Source organism: Siniperca chuatsi, linkage group LG10 (genome assembly GCF_020085105.1).
Source record: "Siniperca chuatsi isolate FFG_IHB_CAS linkage group LG10, ASM2008510v1, whole genome shotgun sequence".
NCBI classification, from domain to species: domain Eukaryota; kingdom Metazoa; phylum Chordata; class Actinopteri; order Centrarchiformes; family Sinipercidae; genus Siniperca; species Siniperca chuatsi.
Window position 1 is genome coordinate 21435217 of NC_058051.1, and position 17997 is coordinate 21453213.

Sequence of the window (17997 nt, forward strand, 5' to 3'; positions counted from 1 at the left end):
CCAAAACATTCACACTTCAATAGATCCTCTCACAAAAGCTGTAAGTGAGACAGAGGAGGCACGCAACCTTCCCGGCACTGTCACAGCTTTAATGAGCCTTCATACTCTTAGCTTCCCAGGGAGAAAAAATCAAATGAAAGACTACTTTAATGAAACAATGACTAAGGTTTTCAAATGGGAATACCCTCTTTCATTAAATACTCTTAACTAAGATCCATTTCCCAAACTATCTGACTCATCAACTACAAAAAATGCCAAAAACATAGGGGGATTTCACAATATCACACACATAGTGAATTAAAATACACTGTGTTCATGGGAATGATTGGAATATTGAAAATAACAGGGATACAACTTAATATGTTGTGTGTTTTCTTGTGTTCTTAGAGTTGGATCAATGATACTACCTCTAAATGAGCAAAAGCCCTGATGACAAAGGTTGAAAAGCTTCTTCAGCTTAGCCATAACCTTAATAGTGGCACTGTGGGGACACCAAACATAGAATTAAATGCAATTATGAAAAAATGTTTCCAACACAAGAGGTGCCTGTGAGAGGGGAACCAGAGAAGCTGTATTCATTTCACACAGCCCCGGGTGCTGAGAGGATATGGCAGTCCTTTTCATATTGGCAGCTGTTTGATCAGACTAACAGCGCTCCTTAGTCGTACCATAGCTGCAGGTCTGATCTAAACTCCTCATCAGATTCAAAGGAGACACCGCGTCTCCAATGCACTCCAGGCTCTTTCCATAAACACAGCTGAATTATTCCTTTGAGCGCCCTTGCTTGATACTGGCCTCCATTTTTATTTCAGACAGCAGAAGGACAACCAACGAACCTCACAGTGGTGGATAAGGAATAAGGTTGCCCACAGTGTGTTTTACAGTGTCAGCAAAGGTGTGAAATTTTGCCGTGAGGGCATCTGATAGCCCGTAGATCAATTGTGGCTGATAGTGTTCTCTGTGCATTGTGGAAAATAACAGGGAAAGTAGAGAGCAGCAAAAGAAAGAGAGAGAAAGAATTCACCACAGACACTGACAGTGAATGGAGGTGTAGCTAGCATAGCTCTGTGTTGTGTGTTGATCATGGTTATCAGAGCCACAGTAGATGACTGATAACTGAGGTGTGGTGTTGTGTAGGTGTGTGTGTGTGTGTGTGTGTGTGTGTGTGTGTGTGTGTGTGCGATCTGAGTGACTGCACAACAAAGAGTCTGAATGGATTTAGTCAAAGCTCAAACGCTGATGCAGCTGCATTCCGGGAGGTTTATGATGTGAAACACCAAAGGAAAGGAAACAATGATCACATTCATGAGATGTCATTTTCTTCCACTTTTATCTGAGGAATTTGTTGAGGGTTTTTTTTTTCTTCCTTTTTTCATAACGTAATGTGTCCACCTTATCCAAAGTGGGCCTTTGTTAGAAGGCTTTGTTTGAAAAAGCTTGACCTCATTCTCACTAATAAGGTGCACGTCAGTTGCCTCTATAGCAGCATCCATCCTTACATATACATGTACTGTAGGCTCTGCATAGGCCCTGCAGTATTTCATATACATGGATTTGCATGTGAGAGGCTCATAGCTTAATATGTGGGAATCGTGCAGTAAATTAACCTTCTTTGTTTAAAGTTCCCCTCCACTCGAATATATCTTTTCTTATTGTTACTCTACTTACGTGCAGAATGATGTATGTGCAGAGTTTGTTTTTCCATAAATCTTCTGAAAAGGGAATGTTTCTCTGTGCTCAAGTTAAAAACATGTACCTATGACCAAAACTACACTGGAAGCCAATCAGTGGAAACTTTGATGTGGAAACTTTAAGCCTCCAGTGCACATACACTGAAAACTGACTTTCAGTAGCAGTCAAACTTTTTTAATGAACAATATTTGCATATTCATACATTCTGTATGTTTCAATGAAGGTAGATGTAATTTTAAGCATTTTTAACAAAGTGATAACTTTTTTAAGTTGTAAAAAACCCCCCAAAACATATCAGACCCAAATCATAATTCCAAGTATGTCTTAAGAAATAATATGGGAGTTTTAATTACCAATTAAGTGAGGCTGCATCATTGGTCACACATTCAAATAACTTTATAATAATTACCTATTCATGGCCAAAGCAAGAAGTAATCTGATGCTCTTACACTGCAGCGAAAAGTAGAGGTAAGAGACTGTCCTCTCCAGAGAAACAACAGCGTTGGTTGTTTCCTTAAAGTATGAGGACTTGTTGGTCGCACTCTCTTTCACAATGTGTGTTTCACACATTTTCTTACAAGTTGCTGGGATGTAGTAGGGCCCCATGTACACTTCTTCCAATGAGTACTATGTCCCCTTTTTTGATTGTGTCCAATATAATATGCAACAGCTTTAGTTACATAGTCAGGATTAAGGTTACTTATAATACTGTCTGGTAAAGCGGTAGGGCCAAAGTTGGATTATCTACTGGCCAATAGGGCTCGAAGGTTCCAGGTTCAACTTGTGGCAATAAATATGTGATTATTAAGTTCATTGCAAAATGTTTTTTTAATACCGTATGCCTCACTAAAGCACATTTCAAACTGACATGGCGGGGGCCTCAATGCAACACCTGCATTGTTACCCAATCTTGAGGCCCTGTCTTCTAAAGCTAAAATCTAGCTTTAAGGTTTTTGTTCTATCTGTTATATTGTGCTTATGTCATGCATTGCATTACAACAACATGCACTTAATCAAGTTACCACAAACTAATTACTAATTACTAACCATTACATACAAAATGCAAACAGAGTGGGGTCAGTTGGGGCCCACAGCTCATTTTTGGGGGGCCCTGTGGTAAATTAATCTGGCCCTGGGTAGGGCTTTAAAACCTTCTCAAAACACCATGACAGTAAAACATCTGCCCTTAAATTCATCACTCCATTTTTTACTTTGTATTTCTCTGCTCTGGAGTGCAGGTTCATTTTGGTGATTTTTTTCTCAACTTTCTATGCATTTATTTTTGTCTTTATTTAGTACCAACTGTTTTTATCCCACATTCATGGTATCCTTTTTTTCACTACAAACTCAGCTGACCTTTCCTTTTGTCAGTTTAACAAACTATAAAGCTTCCAGGAAACGGAAATACAAGAAAAATGACACAGGCACCTATACAAATTTACAAATCTTCAGTGAAAATCACTAAATTATTTATATAGACCAGTTAAAGTTTCTAAAAAAATATTGTTTTCCTATTTATACAAAAATGTAGCGGAAAAATGTAACAAATAAAACTATATATATATACTAGAGTCTATTTAGATGTAAAGTTATTTTATCCCAATGTGGCCATGTCATCCTATTGTAGCCTCTGTATACTGTCTACCAGTTAATTTAGAACTGATTTTCAATGTTATTCATTACGTCCGAGGCAAAATTAAGGCTTGTTACTTCAGTGTGATGAATTTTCACACAGGCCGTTTGCTATTGGCACACTCTTCACTTTAAACTGCATTTTTATGTTTTGTGTAATTGTAATTGTGTCAGTAATTGCCTTTTTTGGATGTCTTGGTATAATTAAAATAAGGGCAAGCAGTAGAAGATGGGAGAACGATTAGAAGAGTCAGATGTGAATAAAAACTTTTATTTTGTTGTTTTTATTTTCATGAACCTTGTTTTATGGTACAAAGAGTTACACAAAAAATCACTTTTTGTGTTGTTATTAAGACACTTTAATAACTTTGCTGTCATTAGTGAAATGGCACAAATTAGGCCCTGCGTGTAGCTCTCGTAATATCTCTGTACTGTATATCATATATCGTGATATCTTACAAATGAAAAAGCAGAAAACCACTAAAGGTTGTTCTGTGGTACTGGTCATCCCAAACCTCTCCACCAATTTGTACCGAAACAACATCTCCCACTTCTAACTGCAACACTGCACCAATGGACGCACAATCCTCAGCATCTAAGTATGTGGTGTGACGGTCACCTGCAGCTACTATGAGATGTTCGTTCTTGACAAGTCTCATCAACATACCTCTATTAGTGTGTGCTACATGGCCAGAAAATCTGAAGTAATACACTCCTTTTACTGGTGCAGTGAAGTAACCTAAAACAGAGCCAGAAAAGAACAGTCACAACTGATGAAAGTGAAATTACTGAAACCAATAGACCATTTTTTCATTTAAAAGAAACTTAATCACACTACCTGTGTTTGAGTTGTAGTGGTTTCCAATGTTGGTAAAGACATTTTTGTAGATGAGTTGAACAATATCTGCATTGCCTGTGTTACCTTCACCAGATGCCAGAAGGGAGGCAGAAAAAGCCAGTTTTCTCACTGTGGCAAAATTTAAAGAACAACACACAATCATTTCTGAATTACTTTCTGTACTTCCTGTACACACATACTCACAATGCACAAAACACATACACAGAGAGGCAAAAATGATTTACCTTTGTTGGTATTTTGAAGTTCCTGCACTGTTTCATTTTGTCCTGAAGTCATAAGAAACACATTCACAACCATATGCACACAATTCATCGCACAAATCATAAACCCCTAACCTTTACCTTCCTGCTGTTTTGCCAGCTCCTCCACGCGACATTCACTGACTGTCAATCTTTGCTGCAGAGAGCTGAGCTTCTGCTGAGTGACTGAAAGCTCTGTAGCTTGAGCTAAGAAAATGACAGAAAAGGTTTTCAAGTCAGAGATTCAACACAAAAATACCTCAGTTATGGTTGGGTTGGGTACAATGGCAAAGCAGTGTTTACCGTCATTCTCCATCTGCAGTTCCTCTGCCAAGCTCTCAGCAGCGGTTATCCTGGCCTCCATGGCTGTAACAGGAGTGCTCATGTAAGCTCAGCTATATTGTGTTATAAAGTGAGTGCTTTATTATAGTGTACCTGTGTTCTCCTTCTGCAAGGCCTCCACCAGGCTCTCAGCAGCTGTCACTCTGGCCGTCAGGTGCCTCAGCTCTACTCTCTGCTCCACCACTATGTCTCTCAGATTCTTCAGCTCAGCCCAGATGTCAGACTGAAGCACCAGCTCTTGTTCACCTCCCTCAACTTCAGTCCCGGCCCACTGTGTCTGAGCCTTCTCTTCCCCGCTCCCGACAGCTTGAAGCAAGATATCATTGTCACTGCTGTGTTTCTGAGCTCTGCAAAAATGGCAGAGTATCAGTACCACTGAGAAGACAGAGGAAGTCTTCATCTTTGTTTGAAAATGATCGGTGCACTGTTTGCTGTCTGTGGCACAGTTGTGTACTGGCTCGGCCTTTTATGGGTGACTTCTAGGTCAGATGTGTCAGGTGGGTGGTGATTTGCCAACACTGTGAGAAAGCACACCTGTAACTTAGAGATATCTGGCAGGTAGTGGAGATAGAAGGAGGGTGAGGACAAAAAAGAGAGAGTTGTATCTTGGAGTCCTGTCATCTTTCCATAGGCTGTTTTAAATGTTTCTTTTGGCAAACTGCTTTTCTTCTATTTTGCTTCCCTTTTAAACATTTATTAATGTGCTCACTCAAATTACAAAGAAACTTACACTCAGTGGCCACTTTATTAGGTACAGCTATGTAATCTTATGCAATTCAATACAACTGTTCTGCCATAAATTCTACATTTTCAAAGCTAATAATGTTCATGACATGATTGACACTGCCAGAAAAAAACTATATGTTTATTATTGAGGTTGTGGTTTGCATTGGTGTTGAACTGGACTGCATTATATTGAGTCTTTCTAATGTTTTGCCCCATTTGCAAATAAGAGGGGGGAAGACTATTAGAAATACATTTCAATATAATGCAGTCCAGTACAACACCAACACTAACTACAACCTCAATAATAAACATATAGTTGAATTGAACACCTCTCTGACAGTGTCAACAAAACACAGAACATTACAATTTAAATTACATAACGATCTACTTTCTAATCTTCTACCTAAATGTAAAATTTGTGGCAGATCTGTTGTATAGTAAAACCTAATAACGTGGCCGTGGAGTGTATATCCTCACTTACCTAAAGTAGAATCTAGCAGTTTTCTGCCAAGGTTTTGCAATATCAGTCAGTAAGTTTTCTGCCACCTGCAATTGAAAAATTATATTTTTAAAAAATCACAAAAACAGCAACATCTGTTTCCAGAGACAGTGTCCCTGTTACTCAGGATAATCCACAGACCACAGACAGAAATCCCCGCACTATACTGCATGCATGCATATAGTCTCTAGGCATAAGACAGATATCTCAAAACCTGGCCAAATAAAACCAAAGCTCTCTAGATACCGCTACAGGGGTAGGTGAGGATAATAATTTTTTTGTAATTTGGTTAACAGAAGTTTGAATTTAGTCAACATAAGCCATGACTTATTTTCGATGGCACACACAAACAGCGTCTGATATCATTGTCCACACTCAGAACTCAGTCACTGTCATACCTTTGCAGTGACACTGCAAAATAAATATTATAAGACTTTCCACTGGTGCTCTGTCGCTTTTTTTTCTGTCAGCCAGAAAAATGGCTATATGTCAGGTGGAGTTGTTTTCCAGAATGGATCTGGAAATAATTTAAACTCCATAAGTGCAAACGGGCATCCTAACAGTCCCCTAGGCTACCTGCAAGTTATTGTGAAGAGTTAGGGAAATTTCCCACTACAACAAGACCATTATCTGGGCGTGTTGCTTGTGAGTCATAAGTGTGTGCATCAGTGACAAGTTAGACAATTAGACAGAAATAACAACAAATCAACCTGTCGTTAAAAACAATAATTTCTTGAAGCGTATAAAATGCAGTGAATGACATGATTTATGGTGATTGCTGCTTGTGTTTATGAATAACAATATTGAGCAGCTGTCAGTCAAAATGAAATTCCCACTGCCATATACATCAGGGTTTACACCAGATAAAAAAGAGGCATCAATCTTTCCAACAAAACATTGGCAGCGCTCATGTGGTGGGAAAGAGAACACAACTGAGTGAGAGTGTTGTCTTTAGTACAACAGCAGATATACTGTACGGTTTCATATCTGATCATTCAAGAATAGGCAGAATCGTCTTAATACCATTTTTCAGAATCCTGTATTCACTTTTCTTTCTATAAATGACAATCCTGTCATAAAAAGACTTTGCTGTAGGGGTAAACACAAACAAATGTACACATCCCACAGAAGCTTTAAAGAAGAGATTTTTTGGAAAGAGAACACAGGGTTTTCTACCCTGGTGCCGGAGGGGGCAGAGATAAAGAGAGTAATAGTTAGACTGCGGTCACATTGGTATGCAGACAGTCATGAAAGCAGTGCAGTACCTGTTGCATCTTGCAAATTCATTTGCTGAATATTGTGAAATTTCACCGTTTAAATTGGGGAGGCCCTTTTTTTATCACAACTAAATGGATTGGTGGTACGGTTCGATAAACACAAATGATATGGATTACAGATGTCTACTGATAGACACTGGTCTACTGATGCATCATCATCCTCATCATCAGTAACTTCATCATCAAAGAGACAAAACAAAAACTGTATTATGATGTATAAATGTAGGTGTGGACTGTAAAAAGGCAACCACAAAGTACATAAACACAAGTATTGGAAAATTAAGATTTTGATGATGATGACTAGCTGGAAAGTGGAGGATCACCAAAGTGATTTTAATTCATCCTACGGTGGGACATGAATGAGTTCCCAATTTTCATGCTAATCCATCCAAGAGTTGTTGAGAGATGTTTCACTCAAACCAAAAATATCAACTTCATGGTGGCACTAGAGAAAAGTCAGGGGACCACCAAAGTAATTAGGATACATCATCTCGGAACCATGAATGTCTGTGCAAAATGTAGATGTTGAGCTATTTCACTGGACAAGTGAAAACTTTGACCTGCTAGTGGCGCCAGAGGAAAAGCCAGGGAATAACAGTAGGCGTCATCTTCTTGGCATCATCAATATCTATACCAAATTTCATGGTAATTCATCAAATAATTGTTGAGATATTTCAGTCTGGACCAAAGTGGTGGACCTGCCGACAGACAGACCAACCGTTGCCATCCATAGAGTCACGCCACAGGCTAAAAACATATTTCTCACATACCTCTATTATGATTTGTCCATGCAGATAGTTTTGCTTTTATTTACCCAGCTTTTGAGATATTGCACTGAAACATTTAAAAACTAAGTTGAGCTAGAAAATTCATACTTGTCCTTGGAAACAGTAATCTTAACTACACTTACGCTCCACTCACAAGCTTTTTTCTGAACATCTCCCTCAGTGGAGCTTGCTGGAGAATAGTCATTAGGTGACCTAAATGTGGAAAACAATTATTACATTTAAAAAAAATGTAATTTAAAAAAACAGCAAAATCCCTGTTAGAATAGAAAGAAGTTTCAATGAAAACTGTTGACAAGGATGTTGCTGTTGCATTTTTAACTGTAATTTTCAATGCTGTGAGCACCACAAACTAAATTCAGTTCACTTCCATTGTACTGGGTTGGCAGCAGAATCTCAAATAATGATATCTTAAAACCTCTATAAAACTAAAACTATCAGCATGGCTACACCACTAGCGAGAAAATTATTTCTTTGACACATTTCATACTATACAGTCCCACAAATGTAACACTAATTTTGAGTGAGTCAATACAGTGCATCCAGAAAGTAGAAAACATGGTTTGTGGTGTCAAAAGTCATACATGCCAAAGATGTCTGGCATTACATTCTGTCAAAATGGCAGTTAACAAGGCAGCGCATCATCGGTGGCTCCTCTCCTATTGGTCGAAGAACCTGTTGCTGAGGTGTCGACCTGTGATTAAGACTCCAGTAAATCTTCCCACCCAGGGAGCCTTGGAGAAGAGCTTCCCCCCAGGTCATTCCACTCCTGCAGGGATGAGCCTCGCTTTCCTCTGTATCTGCCCTCGGGGATAAATCTCATACTCTAACCTGGATCTCTATTCCTTCTGGCCTTCTCACAGGTCACACTGAAGGCAAAATTGTCAGTTTTAAGGACTTGTTTAGATTTTTCTGTGCATGCAGTTTGATCGATTCCATTCTAAAAAGTGGAATATTAGGGATATGGTGCAATATCTGCTGAAGTGTGATAACACCTAGGCAGAGCCATCAGGCGCCTCAAAGTGACAGGCAACCTTACATACCTTCCTTCATTCTCCTCAAAGGCAAATTCCTCTCTTACTGTCTTCCTTTCTGTGTTTCTCAACTCTTCTTCTCTCCTCTTTGCTCTTTTTTCTTTTCTATAGGGGACAATCATAATATCTCGCTCTGTACTTTTCTATTTAATTTGAACCTGCTGAGGTTTAACCATACTGATATTTGATCTCTGTGCTCACCCAGATCACAGATAACTGTGACCCACCCATGGAAATCATATCTGCTGCAGGGTTGTTTTACATTTTAATAAACTCAGCTATTGGGTTTTTCACACACTACGCTCTCATAGGCATTTCTATTGTCTCCCATTGTAATTAAGGTGTTCTGTCAATGATCAATCATCATACCCTATTGTCAATATAATTGCTTATAATAGAAATGTTGACACATAACATAATCTACAATAATAACTCTGTCTGTGGGGCAGTTAATCGCTCCACAAATTGACCAATCACATTTCTGTGCTTCAAGACCCACATCCTACCCAGCCAATCATGCTGGGAAGCCGGAGGTCGAGTCTCTGCACACTGCACACTGCTAGCTGCTGTATGAAGTGGGCTTGACTTCAGATAGTTAGCCTTAGCCTAATGTAATGATGCATACTTCCCCCTGTTTATGGCAGCCAGGGAAGAGGGAGCGCTAGCCTGTGCTTGTCTGCTGCTGAGAATGCCCATTAATGCTCTTTTCCCCCTCAGGTGATGACCACCTGAGCTATCAAAGACAAGCGTGTCTGTAACACCACCCTTCCCCATCTCGCCCTCTCATCACACTATATCCCCGCCTTTGCTTCGACCTCCACCCAGACACATGCTGTACAGTCGCTTGGCACAGTAGATTGCAGTTGTTTTTTTCCCTCCAAAAGGGGCGTTTTAAGAGTAGTTAGATTTTGTATAACATCATCATCATCATCATCTTTATCATCATCATCATCATTATCATCACATCTTTGAACAAATATCCATGTGATCTTAGCTTTACAGAAAAATATTTTCTCACTCAGCTCATGTGGTGTCTAGACACGCTGATACTTTTGGTTTTATTTGCCAGGATTTTAACAGTCAGATTTCTGATATCTTCTTGAGGGTTCTTCCATTTTTCATGTGAAAGTGTTTTTTTGAGGAGTTTTTCCATATCAAGGATCGAGGGACTAAAGATAGAAGGTGTCGTATGCTGTACAGATTGTAAAGCCCCTTGAGGCAAATTTGTGATTTGTGATATTGGGCTATTTAAATTAAATTGACTTGACTTTCTTTTTGATTATTTTTTGAGCATTTTATGCCTTTATTAAACAGTGTAAAGAAAAAAGATGACAGGAAACAAAGGGGAGAGAGACATAGGGAATGACAAGCTACAAAAGGCCACAGCCGGACTCGAACCTAGTCTGGGTCTGATGCAATAGGTTAACTTTACCAAGTACCAACATGTTGTTTTGACCCAGTCTTAGGGTTATTTTTATATTACTGTTGGGTAATTTAATCAAACAATATTTATTTTGACCCAGACACAACAAGCTCAAGTCTTATCTTGAAACTGTCACAAATGTATATTGTTAGTACAAAACGATGTGCATGACGTTCATAACGGCAAAGGAAACACATATTATTTGCAATCAGTAACAAAAACTGACATGTAATGTTAAAAACAGCTGGAATAGATTATAACAGTTTGCAAAGTTTGGGTAAATAGCCCACCAGCAAAATAAAAAATAACACTAACACTGGGTCAAAACAGCCCATAGTGTTGTGTGGTTTTCAAGCCATACTGGGTGAAGTTAACTCATATTGCGTTGATGCTACGTTGACCCAAACTGGGTCAGTTTTGACCCAGGGATTTTTAGTGTATACAGTCTTCTGTTTTCAGCTAAAAAACATCTTCACTGGAGCAATGTGAGTTGAGTGCCTTGCACAAGGGCAGGTCATAATTTACTACTGACTGCTGGGAGATCATTCCCCATTCATTTTCCTAACCCAGATTTTCACAGATCGTCCCTCAGGTCCTCTGCAACAAGAGACGAATTAATTTAATGCAGAAATTCTGCAGCATCATTTCATTGAAGCTGAAATTCACCTTGCTCAAGCTTTGTTTTATAGGAGTTGTTTTCAGTATATATTTTGGTAACTATAACACAGAGGCTACATGGCAGGCCTAATGATCTTTAGTACAGTTCTCCTACAGGCATTCTTCCTTTGTCCAGTACATTTCAAAACTTCCTGTCAGTGTCCCTAAACCCATAATAGATGTGTGTATCTTCCCCTGTCTGGGATGTGTGATTCACTGTCCCTGAGACACAGCACCACCTAATCTTGAAGGGCAGATAAAGCTAATTAGGGGAAAGAGACATCAATCACAGCTCTACGGTTCATTATATATTTCACATACTAAGAGTGGCATCTCAGTCACTGGGTGTGTTTGAAAGCTTGAGTCAGTCATAAACACATAGCTATTATTATGAGTTATGTCAGGAGGAACGTCTTAGACTCGAAGAATGAGAAAGCTGTATTGAATGTTTCCTTGATTCTTTTGGGACTAACCAGCTATTATTATTTTCACCAAGCAAGGAGTAAGGGGCTAAAATTAGTGCAGAAATCAGAAATCAGTCTCTTTTGTTGAAATGACCTTCGACAGTATAACTCATCTCAGAGACCAGAACTGGCGAGCAGCCCTGTTTGGATGTGCAACATGCATTAATACAGCTGTCACAAAGACACACACACCCTTTCCCGATGATTACAGCAAGTCCAGGAGGTTCATTGAACTCTGAGCAGGGGCAGAAGATTACCTTATGGCTTTAAGTAGAGTTTATTAAAAAGAAAATCATCTTAGGTCCTTTGTTTATAAATGTTTTATACTTTAATTGGATCAAATTTCTTCACAATTAATGAGAATTCAGTATCCCTTCCCATATGTTTTTTAAGACTGTTCTGTTGTATAAAACACTACTGTTGCCTTGAAACAAAGCCTTTTCGGGTGTAGGACTGCATTCGCCCTATAGGTGGGAGTGTAATTCTTTCTAGGTTACAACCTACAGTAGATGGTATATAAAGAAGACTACAATAATTTTATGTCGGGTATCAAACGCTACATGATCATTGCTTTTATTAGCCGTCATAAAATGTGTGTGCGTCAAACAGGCGTGTGTTGATGGATGACGCTCATGTTGAGCTCACTTGCAAGGTGTGAACAGGTATGTAAATAGGCATGGATATTTACTGCGTGACATGCCCTGACAAGAATGGATTATATACTTTAACAACTTCACTGAGGAATAATGTTCACTATATACATTGGTGCATAATCAAACAAGTTTGTCAAGTGGAAAGAACTGAACAAAAACACACACCACACACATCTTTAATTAATAATATTCCTCCTAATGAATAAAATAAGCAAATACTCACCAAACCACATTGGTGTTTATTAATATTTTACTAAAATATTTTGCAGCTTATGAATCTAGCATAAAAATATAATACATCCATCCATAATGTGTCTGATACAAAAAATACACCATGTAGAGTAATATAAAATTTGATAATATAAAATACTTTAAACAAAAACAGCAGCACAGGGTAAAATAAAAGAGACATTGTATAAGCACTGTAATGGAAACCCTTCTTCTGCTTTTTGCCACAGTGCTATCAAATTACACATCATTTGATAATAGGATGATATGAGCAGAAAACTGCAATAAAAGTCTCTTAGTATGAAAAAACGAGCTGGTTAGAAGCTAGAGGTTGACTGTTAATATTTTTTATGCTTTACTCACATCTGGTTAAGATGATCAAAACAATGGCAAATTGTTTCATTCTGGTGGTATAATAAATATCTTTATATCCCTAAAGTTATTATTTTAGATTCAGATATTGGGTTTTTGAAAATATGGAATGTCTTTTCCATGTTTTTTTTTGAGCAATGGAAATTAATGACATGTACATTAGCAATTCAAGTGAGAAATGAAAAAAAGATAATTACAGGGTTTTCATGCAATTGATGTGAAAACAGAGCCTGACACAAAGCAAACAGTTTCTTTCTTAATATTCCACGACTCTTAAATCAATGTTTTAATATTAACTTCAACTGGACATAAGCAAGATTAACTCAAACCAATCATGACAGACAGTGGTATACTTTATGAAGTTGTTAATAGTGATATGAAAAGTCCTCATGAACTGAATTAAGGTCTATAGCGTCCACAGCACATCTCAAATGGTTAGAGAGAGTTGGCTGTGATGAAGACGTAGATCTTGGCCTGGAAAGTGGTGAACGTCCCCTGTCTCCAAAGCTTCATCTCCACATTGATTAAGAAATCCCTTGGACCCTCAACCTGTCGATGCAAGTACACAGCACCCGTGTAGGCATTCAGCTTCCGGGTGCTGAAGTAGTTTTCCTCATTTCCCTCCGTGATGCTGACGATGACGTTGTCTCCCGAGTAGGCAGGGGAGGGTCCGATGCGGAAGATCTGAGCAGGTATGACGATGTTGGACTGGAAGCTGAGGTAATAGTAGGTGATTCTCAGAGGAGAGTTTTGACACTCCAGGTAGTTAGGACAGCTGATCCGCTCACAGCGCCTACAAGGGACACAAGGAAGGCAAGGAAAGATAAGGTAAGGCAACTTTATTTGTATAGCAAGTTTCAACAACAGGGCAGTTCAAAGTGCTTTACAAAAGACATAAAAGGTGTTAAGACAAGATTTATTGTCTTATAGGGAGGGTCAGACATGTTAAGAGATAATAATTCAAGCATAATGTTACAATATGAATTATTATAAAATCAGTTCCCTCTACATTATTACTTACTGAAACAACAGAGAATCAAATATATCAAAAAGAGAGATAAAGCAAACAAAGAATATACATGTGTTAAGCAGATTGCCCAACAGTTAAACTGATTGATGCCATCTAATGCTGATTTACAAGTTGTCCTGATCCACTTTAAATGGATTTTTGTTATCCTTTTACTCCCCTCCCTCTTCTTGTTTTAAGGAAAAACTCCCCAAAATTTGATCCTTCATAGAATTATCTAACCTCAACGTGAAAAACGTACCAGAATATCAATGAGGCATCATGCTGAACACTGGTATGGGTTTTAAACAGATTTTATCACTTACGTGTCGGACACTTTGCGGTAGTTTGGTGGACAGTTGAGAGAAAGGCAGCGGTACCCTCCTTGGATGTTGTAGCAGGTCTCGGCTAGAGAGCAGTTATGGGCCCCTGTGGCACACTCATCGATATCTAATACACACAGTTAATGCACAAGGGCTGGTTTACTGCCTGGAGCCGAGGAAACGTGTGTTAGTCACAGGACAGTTTGAGGAAAAGCCTCATTGCTGAAATATGTAAGAAAAAAACTAGTCCTTGTGGGTAAAGATAAAAGATAAAAAAAACTGCTCAAGTAAAAAATTCAAATTAGTGAGACAAGATTTTTAGTCCAATAAAGTTTTATAGCCTGTGTAATTACTGAGCCACTGTAAAAGTACCAATTATATTTATCTGAGCAGAACATTACTATACACTCTATGTAGAGTTAAATGGATGCAGAGACATTTTTAAAATCAATTTCAGAGCAGAACTCAATGTGGTACACTTGTAATGAAGCAGCTACAGTACATTGAGTGTAGGCATTTTGTTGGTTTTGTTTTTTAGAGGAATATTCACCTCTGCAAGAGCGTCCATTTGGAGACATGGTGTATCCATATTCAGGACAAGCACACTGGTAACTGCCAGGAATGTTCACACACTTATAGGTACACAGATGGCCAATGCTCTGGGAACACTCGTCAATGTCTGGGCAACAAGGAGGAAGTAAATCATGTGAAATTGATTCATAAACTTGTCCAAACATTAGTTTGGTATAAATATGGTATTTGTGGTGTGTAATAGACTGTGCCCCACCTTCACAGGTGTGCCCATCCTCCCTGAGGTGGTAGCCCTGTCTGCAGTAACACTGGTAGGAACCGTAGATATTGGCACACTCCTGACTGCATGGGCTGGCCAAACACTCATTCACATCTGGAGATTAGAGGTTAGAGCTCATTACTGTCACAATTCACTTGATCAAAGGATTTTCAATGTTTTTATCCTAACATATAAACAAGATGTTGTTATTAAGCCAATTATGTTTTTACTGGTTTGTGCTTGAAGGCATGGTATGACATACAGTATAATACACTAATACCTCTAACTGCCATCCCTCTTCAGCAATATGCTGTACAGTGGCCAGCTTTAATATCAGCTCAGTCTAGGAATTTCACTGTTCATACACACACACACACACACACACACACAAGCCTGGTACACCAACAAACACAGACATACACACAGGCATATTTTCACGTGCAGATTCACAAAAACATACACATGCACCAACACGTACACATGGATGCACTTTCTCACATCCATGCAGGCAAACATTAATACACACACACCTTCACAGTTCTTGCCATCGACGGATAAGCGGAAGCCAGGGGTACACGAGCATTCATAAGAGCCTGGGGTGTTCTCACAGGTCTGGGCACACAGGCGGCCTGGGTAGCGCCAGCACTCATTTACATCTGAGAGGAAGAAGCATTGTCATCATACCTCTGTAAGTGTGTATTGCATTTATGTATTCGCACTTATGTGTGCAAGTGCACGTGTGCAACCAAGCATGAACGGGTTTGTTGTCCTCCACGGCCGCGTACGTGTGCGTGTCAATGCGAGTGCGATGTGAGGGGACCAGCTGCCTGCTGATAGTCTAAACACTTGAGCAGAGTCCATTATCATGAGAGTCACAACACAGTGAATCACAAACAGAGGGAGCAGCAGCAGCAAGCAGCAGGGGCAGAACAGAGTCCTCTGCAGCAGGAGACGTGATCGGCCCATTGGATACTGCAGGAGCCAGCAGCTGAGCCGGGGAAACAGCAGCAGCTCTTCCACCGCAGAATAATAAACAGGAGCAGCAGAGTAGGCAGACAAAGAAGAGGGGTGGCTGTACAGTAGTGCAAAAGAGTGATAAAAAAGTGATGAAAGGCAAAAGGAAGGGAAGGAGAGAACAGAATGAGCAGGGAACTGAGAGACAGGCGGGTGAAAGCAAAATTTATAAAGCTCCACTTTTTTTCTCTTAAAACGCAGCATGTGTACTACTTCTGCATGATGATATGTTTGATGGTCAACACACCTACACACATCCTCCTGAATGAGTCATACTGATAGCCTGTCTGGCAGTCACAACGATAGGAACCAGGCAGATTGTGGCACAGCTGGCCCTCGCCACATCGATGCAGAGCGCCCTGACACTCGTCCACATCTACAAAACACAAATGAATGGTAAAAAGATGAAAAAATCTATTAAATGACAATGATAACATTCAGCCGCCACCACTTCATGAATGAATGCAATTTGTTCACGTGAACAACTTCAAATCGTACCAATACATCTGGATCCATCAGGACTGGCATGATAGCCACGGCTACATATTATCTTCCTATGGCACATGTAGGATCCCACTGTGTTGATGCAGTTAAATTCCAGGCTACATGGCTGGGCCAAAGTGCCACACTCATCAATGTCTGTTACAGAGAGAGAGGGAGAGAGAGAGAGAGAGAGAGAGAGAAGGACCGAGAGAGATGAAGATGAAGAAAGACAGAAGAAGAGGCACAAAGGCAAGGCATGCTCTTTAGCCATACTGATATCAAAGCACACACACATCACACAGTTGCATTCCCTTGGATAACTTTGTTGTGTGTGTGTCTGACATTTTCTCAATTTTCTCATTTCTCAGAGCATTGCTTTTACACTTCTTTTACGGGGCGTCGGCTGCCTCGACATGCCCCAGTTCCTGCCCCTGGGGGCTAATTCCACAGCATCAGTTTGTACTGGAGGAGGACAGAGGATTGGCTTTTATCCACCCCTCTGCAGCCCCTAACAGCAACCTCTCTGATCTCCTGTCTGTGTGGCATTTAACCCCTCTGTAACTGTAGCTGCGCTTATCCACCTGCATGATGTACAGCCGTGCGTCTACATGGACTATGATTCACCTGTGGGGAAATTTTGTGCTAGGCCCGGTTCACTCACTTGCTTGGGAACAAGATTAGGAATCTCTAAAAACAAAAACAATATTCACCGTACCATACTGTAAAACCAGGCTGAAGACCCATGTTTGCTTGTTTAACTCTCATAGAGTGACACATATTCATAATGAATTACATTTTTCTTATTCCAAACAAACGCTTTTTCACTTTATTTACCCTATTAGCACAATTAAAACCAGAAAAAAACATGTCTAATTGAATGAAAACCTCCATTCATTCTACCCTCAATCCCTTGCCCAAGACTGGGAACAATTGCAAACCTCGCTGTAAAGGACATTAGCAATTATAATATCATTTCAGTAAGAATGGGATTTCCCTTACCTATACAGTTGCCTTGTGCATCCCGGTTAAAGCCCACAGGACATTGAGGTTTAGGGTTGCACCTGAAGGAGCCCAGGGTATTCACACACTCAAAGCCGAGCCCACAGTTATGGCTCTGCTGCACACACTCATTGATATCTGAGGAAGAAGATGAATAAATTAGTTAATCAAACATTATTAGTTTCAGCCTAATAATCCACTACATGTGTTAACTACAGTGTATGCTACCAGATACATACATGTCATGCCATATTTCACCACTAGATGTCACTATGGTTAAATGGCAGATTGTACAAGTACTCATTTTTACTGCTGTTCATCTATCATAAAGCTTCCACTGTCAATACTCCAGAGGTTAATCAGGAGTAAAATAATTGTATTACAAAATCTTATCTATACTAACCACTCTTGTTACAATCAGAATGGCCTGAATTTCAACTAGATGAATACATCTAATGAGTCAAATCAGCAGAAGTCACATGCAGTAGTCTTTTCGTGCA

General features: G+C 39.5%; 2 protein-coding genes across 3 annotated transcripts in view; both read right to left on the reverse strand.

Annotated features, from left to right (window-relative positions):
• Window positions 1-469: 469 nt before the first annotated feature.
• Window positions 470-7263, reverse strand: LOC122882817. The gene is made up of 9 exons (XM_044210614.1): window positions 7255-7263; window positions 5972-6036; window positions 4858-5111; window positions 4726-4788; window positions 4525-4629; window positions 4408-4449; window positions 4163-4291; window positions 3858-4063; window positions 470-481 (listed from the first exon to the last, which is right to left on the reverse strand). Exons 1-9 carry the CDS (start codon window positions 7261-7263, stop codon window positions 470-472), a joined length of 885 nt encoding a protein of 294 aa, XP_044066549.1.
• Window positions 7264-12498: 5235 nt separating this feature from the next.
• Window positions 12499-17997, reverse strand: part of LOC122882916 (fibulin-2-like) — a 32056-nt gene continuing 26557 nt past the window's right edge. Inside the window, exons 10-17 of one of the 2 annotated variants that reach the window (XM_044210849.1) lie at window positions 17498-17635; window positions 16514-16654; window positions 16263-16391; window positions 15532-15657; window positions 14999-15115; window positions 14762-14890; window positions 14215-14338; window positions 12499-13675 (exon numbers count right to left, since the gene is read on the reverse strand). In XM_044210849.1, coding sequence (XP_044066784.1) covers window positions 13318-13675; window positions 14215-14338; window positions 14762-14890; window positions 14999-15115; window positions 15532-15657; window positions 16263-16391; window positions 16514-16654; window positions 17498-17635 — 1262 coding nt within the window. In that variant the 3' untranslated portion in view covers window positions 12499-13317. Of the gene's footprint in view, window positions 13676-14210; window positions 14339-14761; window positions 14891-14998; window positions 15116-15531; window positions 15658-16262; window positions 16392-16513; window positions 16655-17497; window positions 17636-17997 lie in introns of those variants that run through there. The other variant, XM_044210850.1, reaches the window with a different exon arrangement.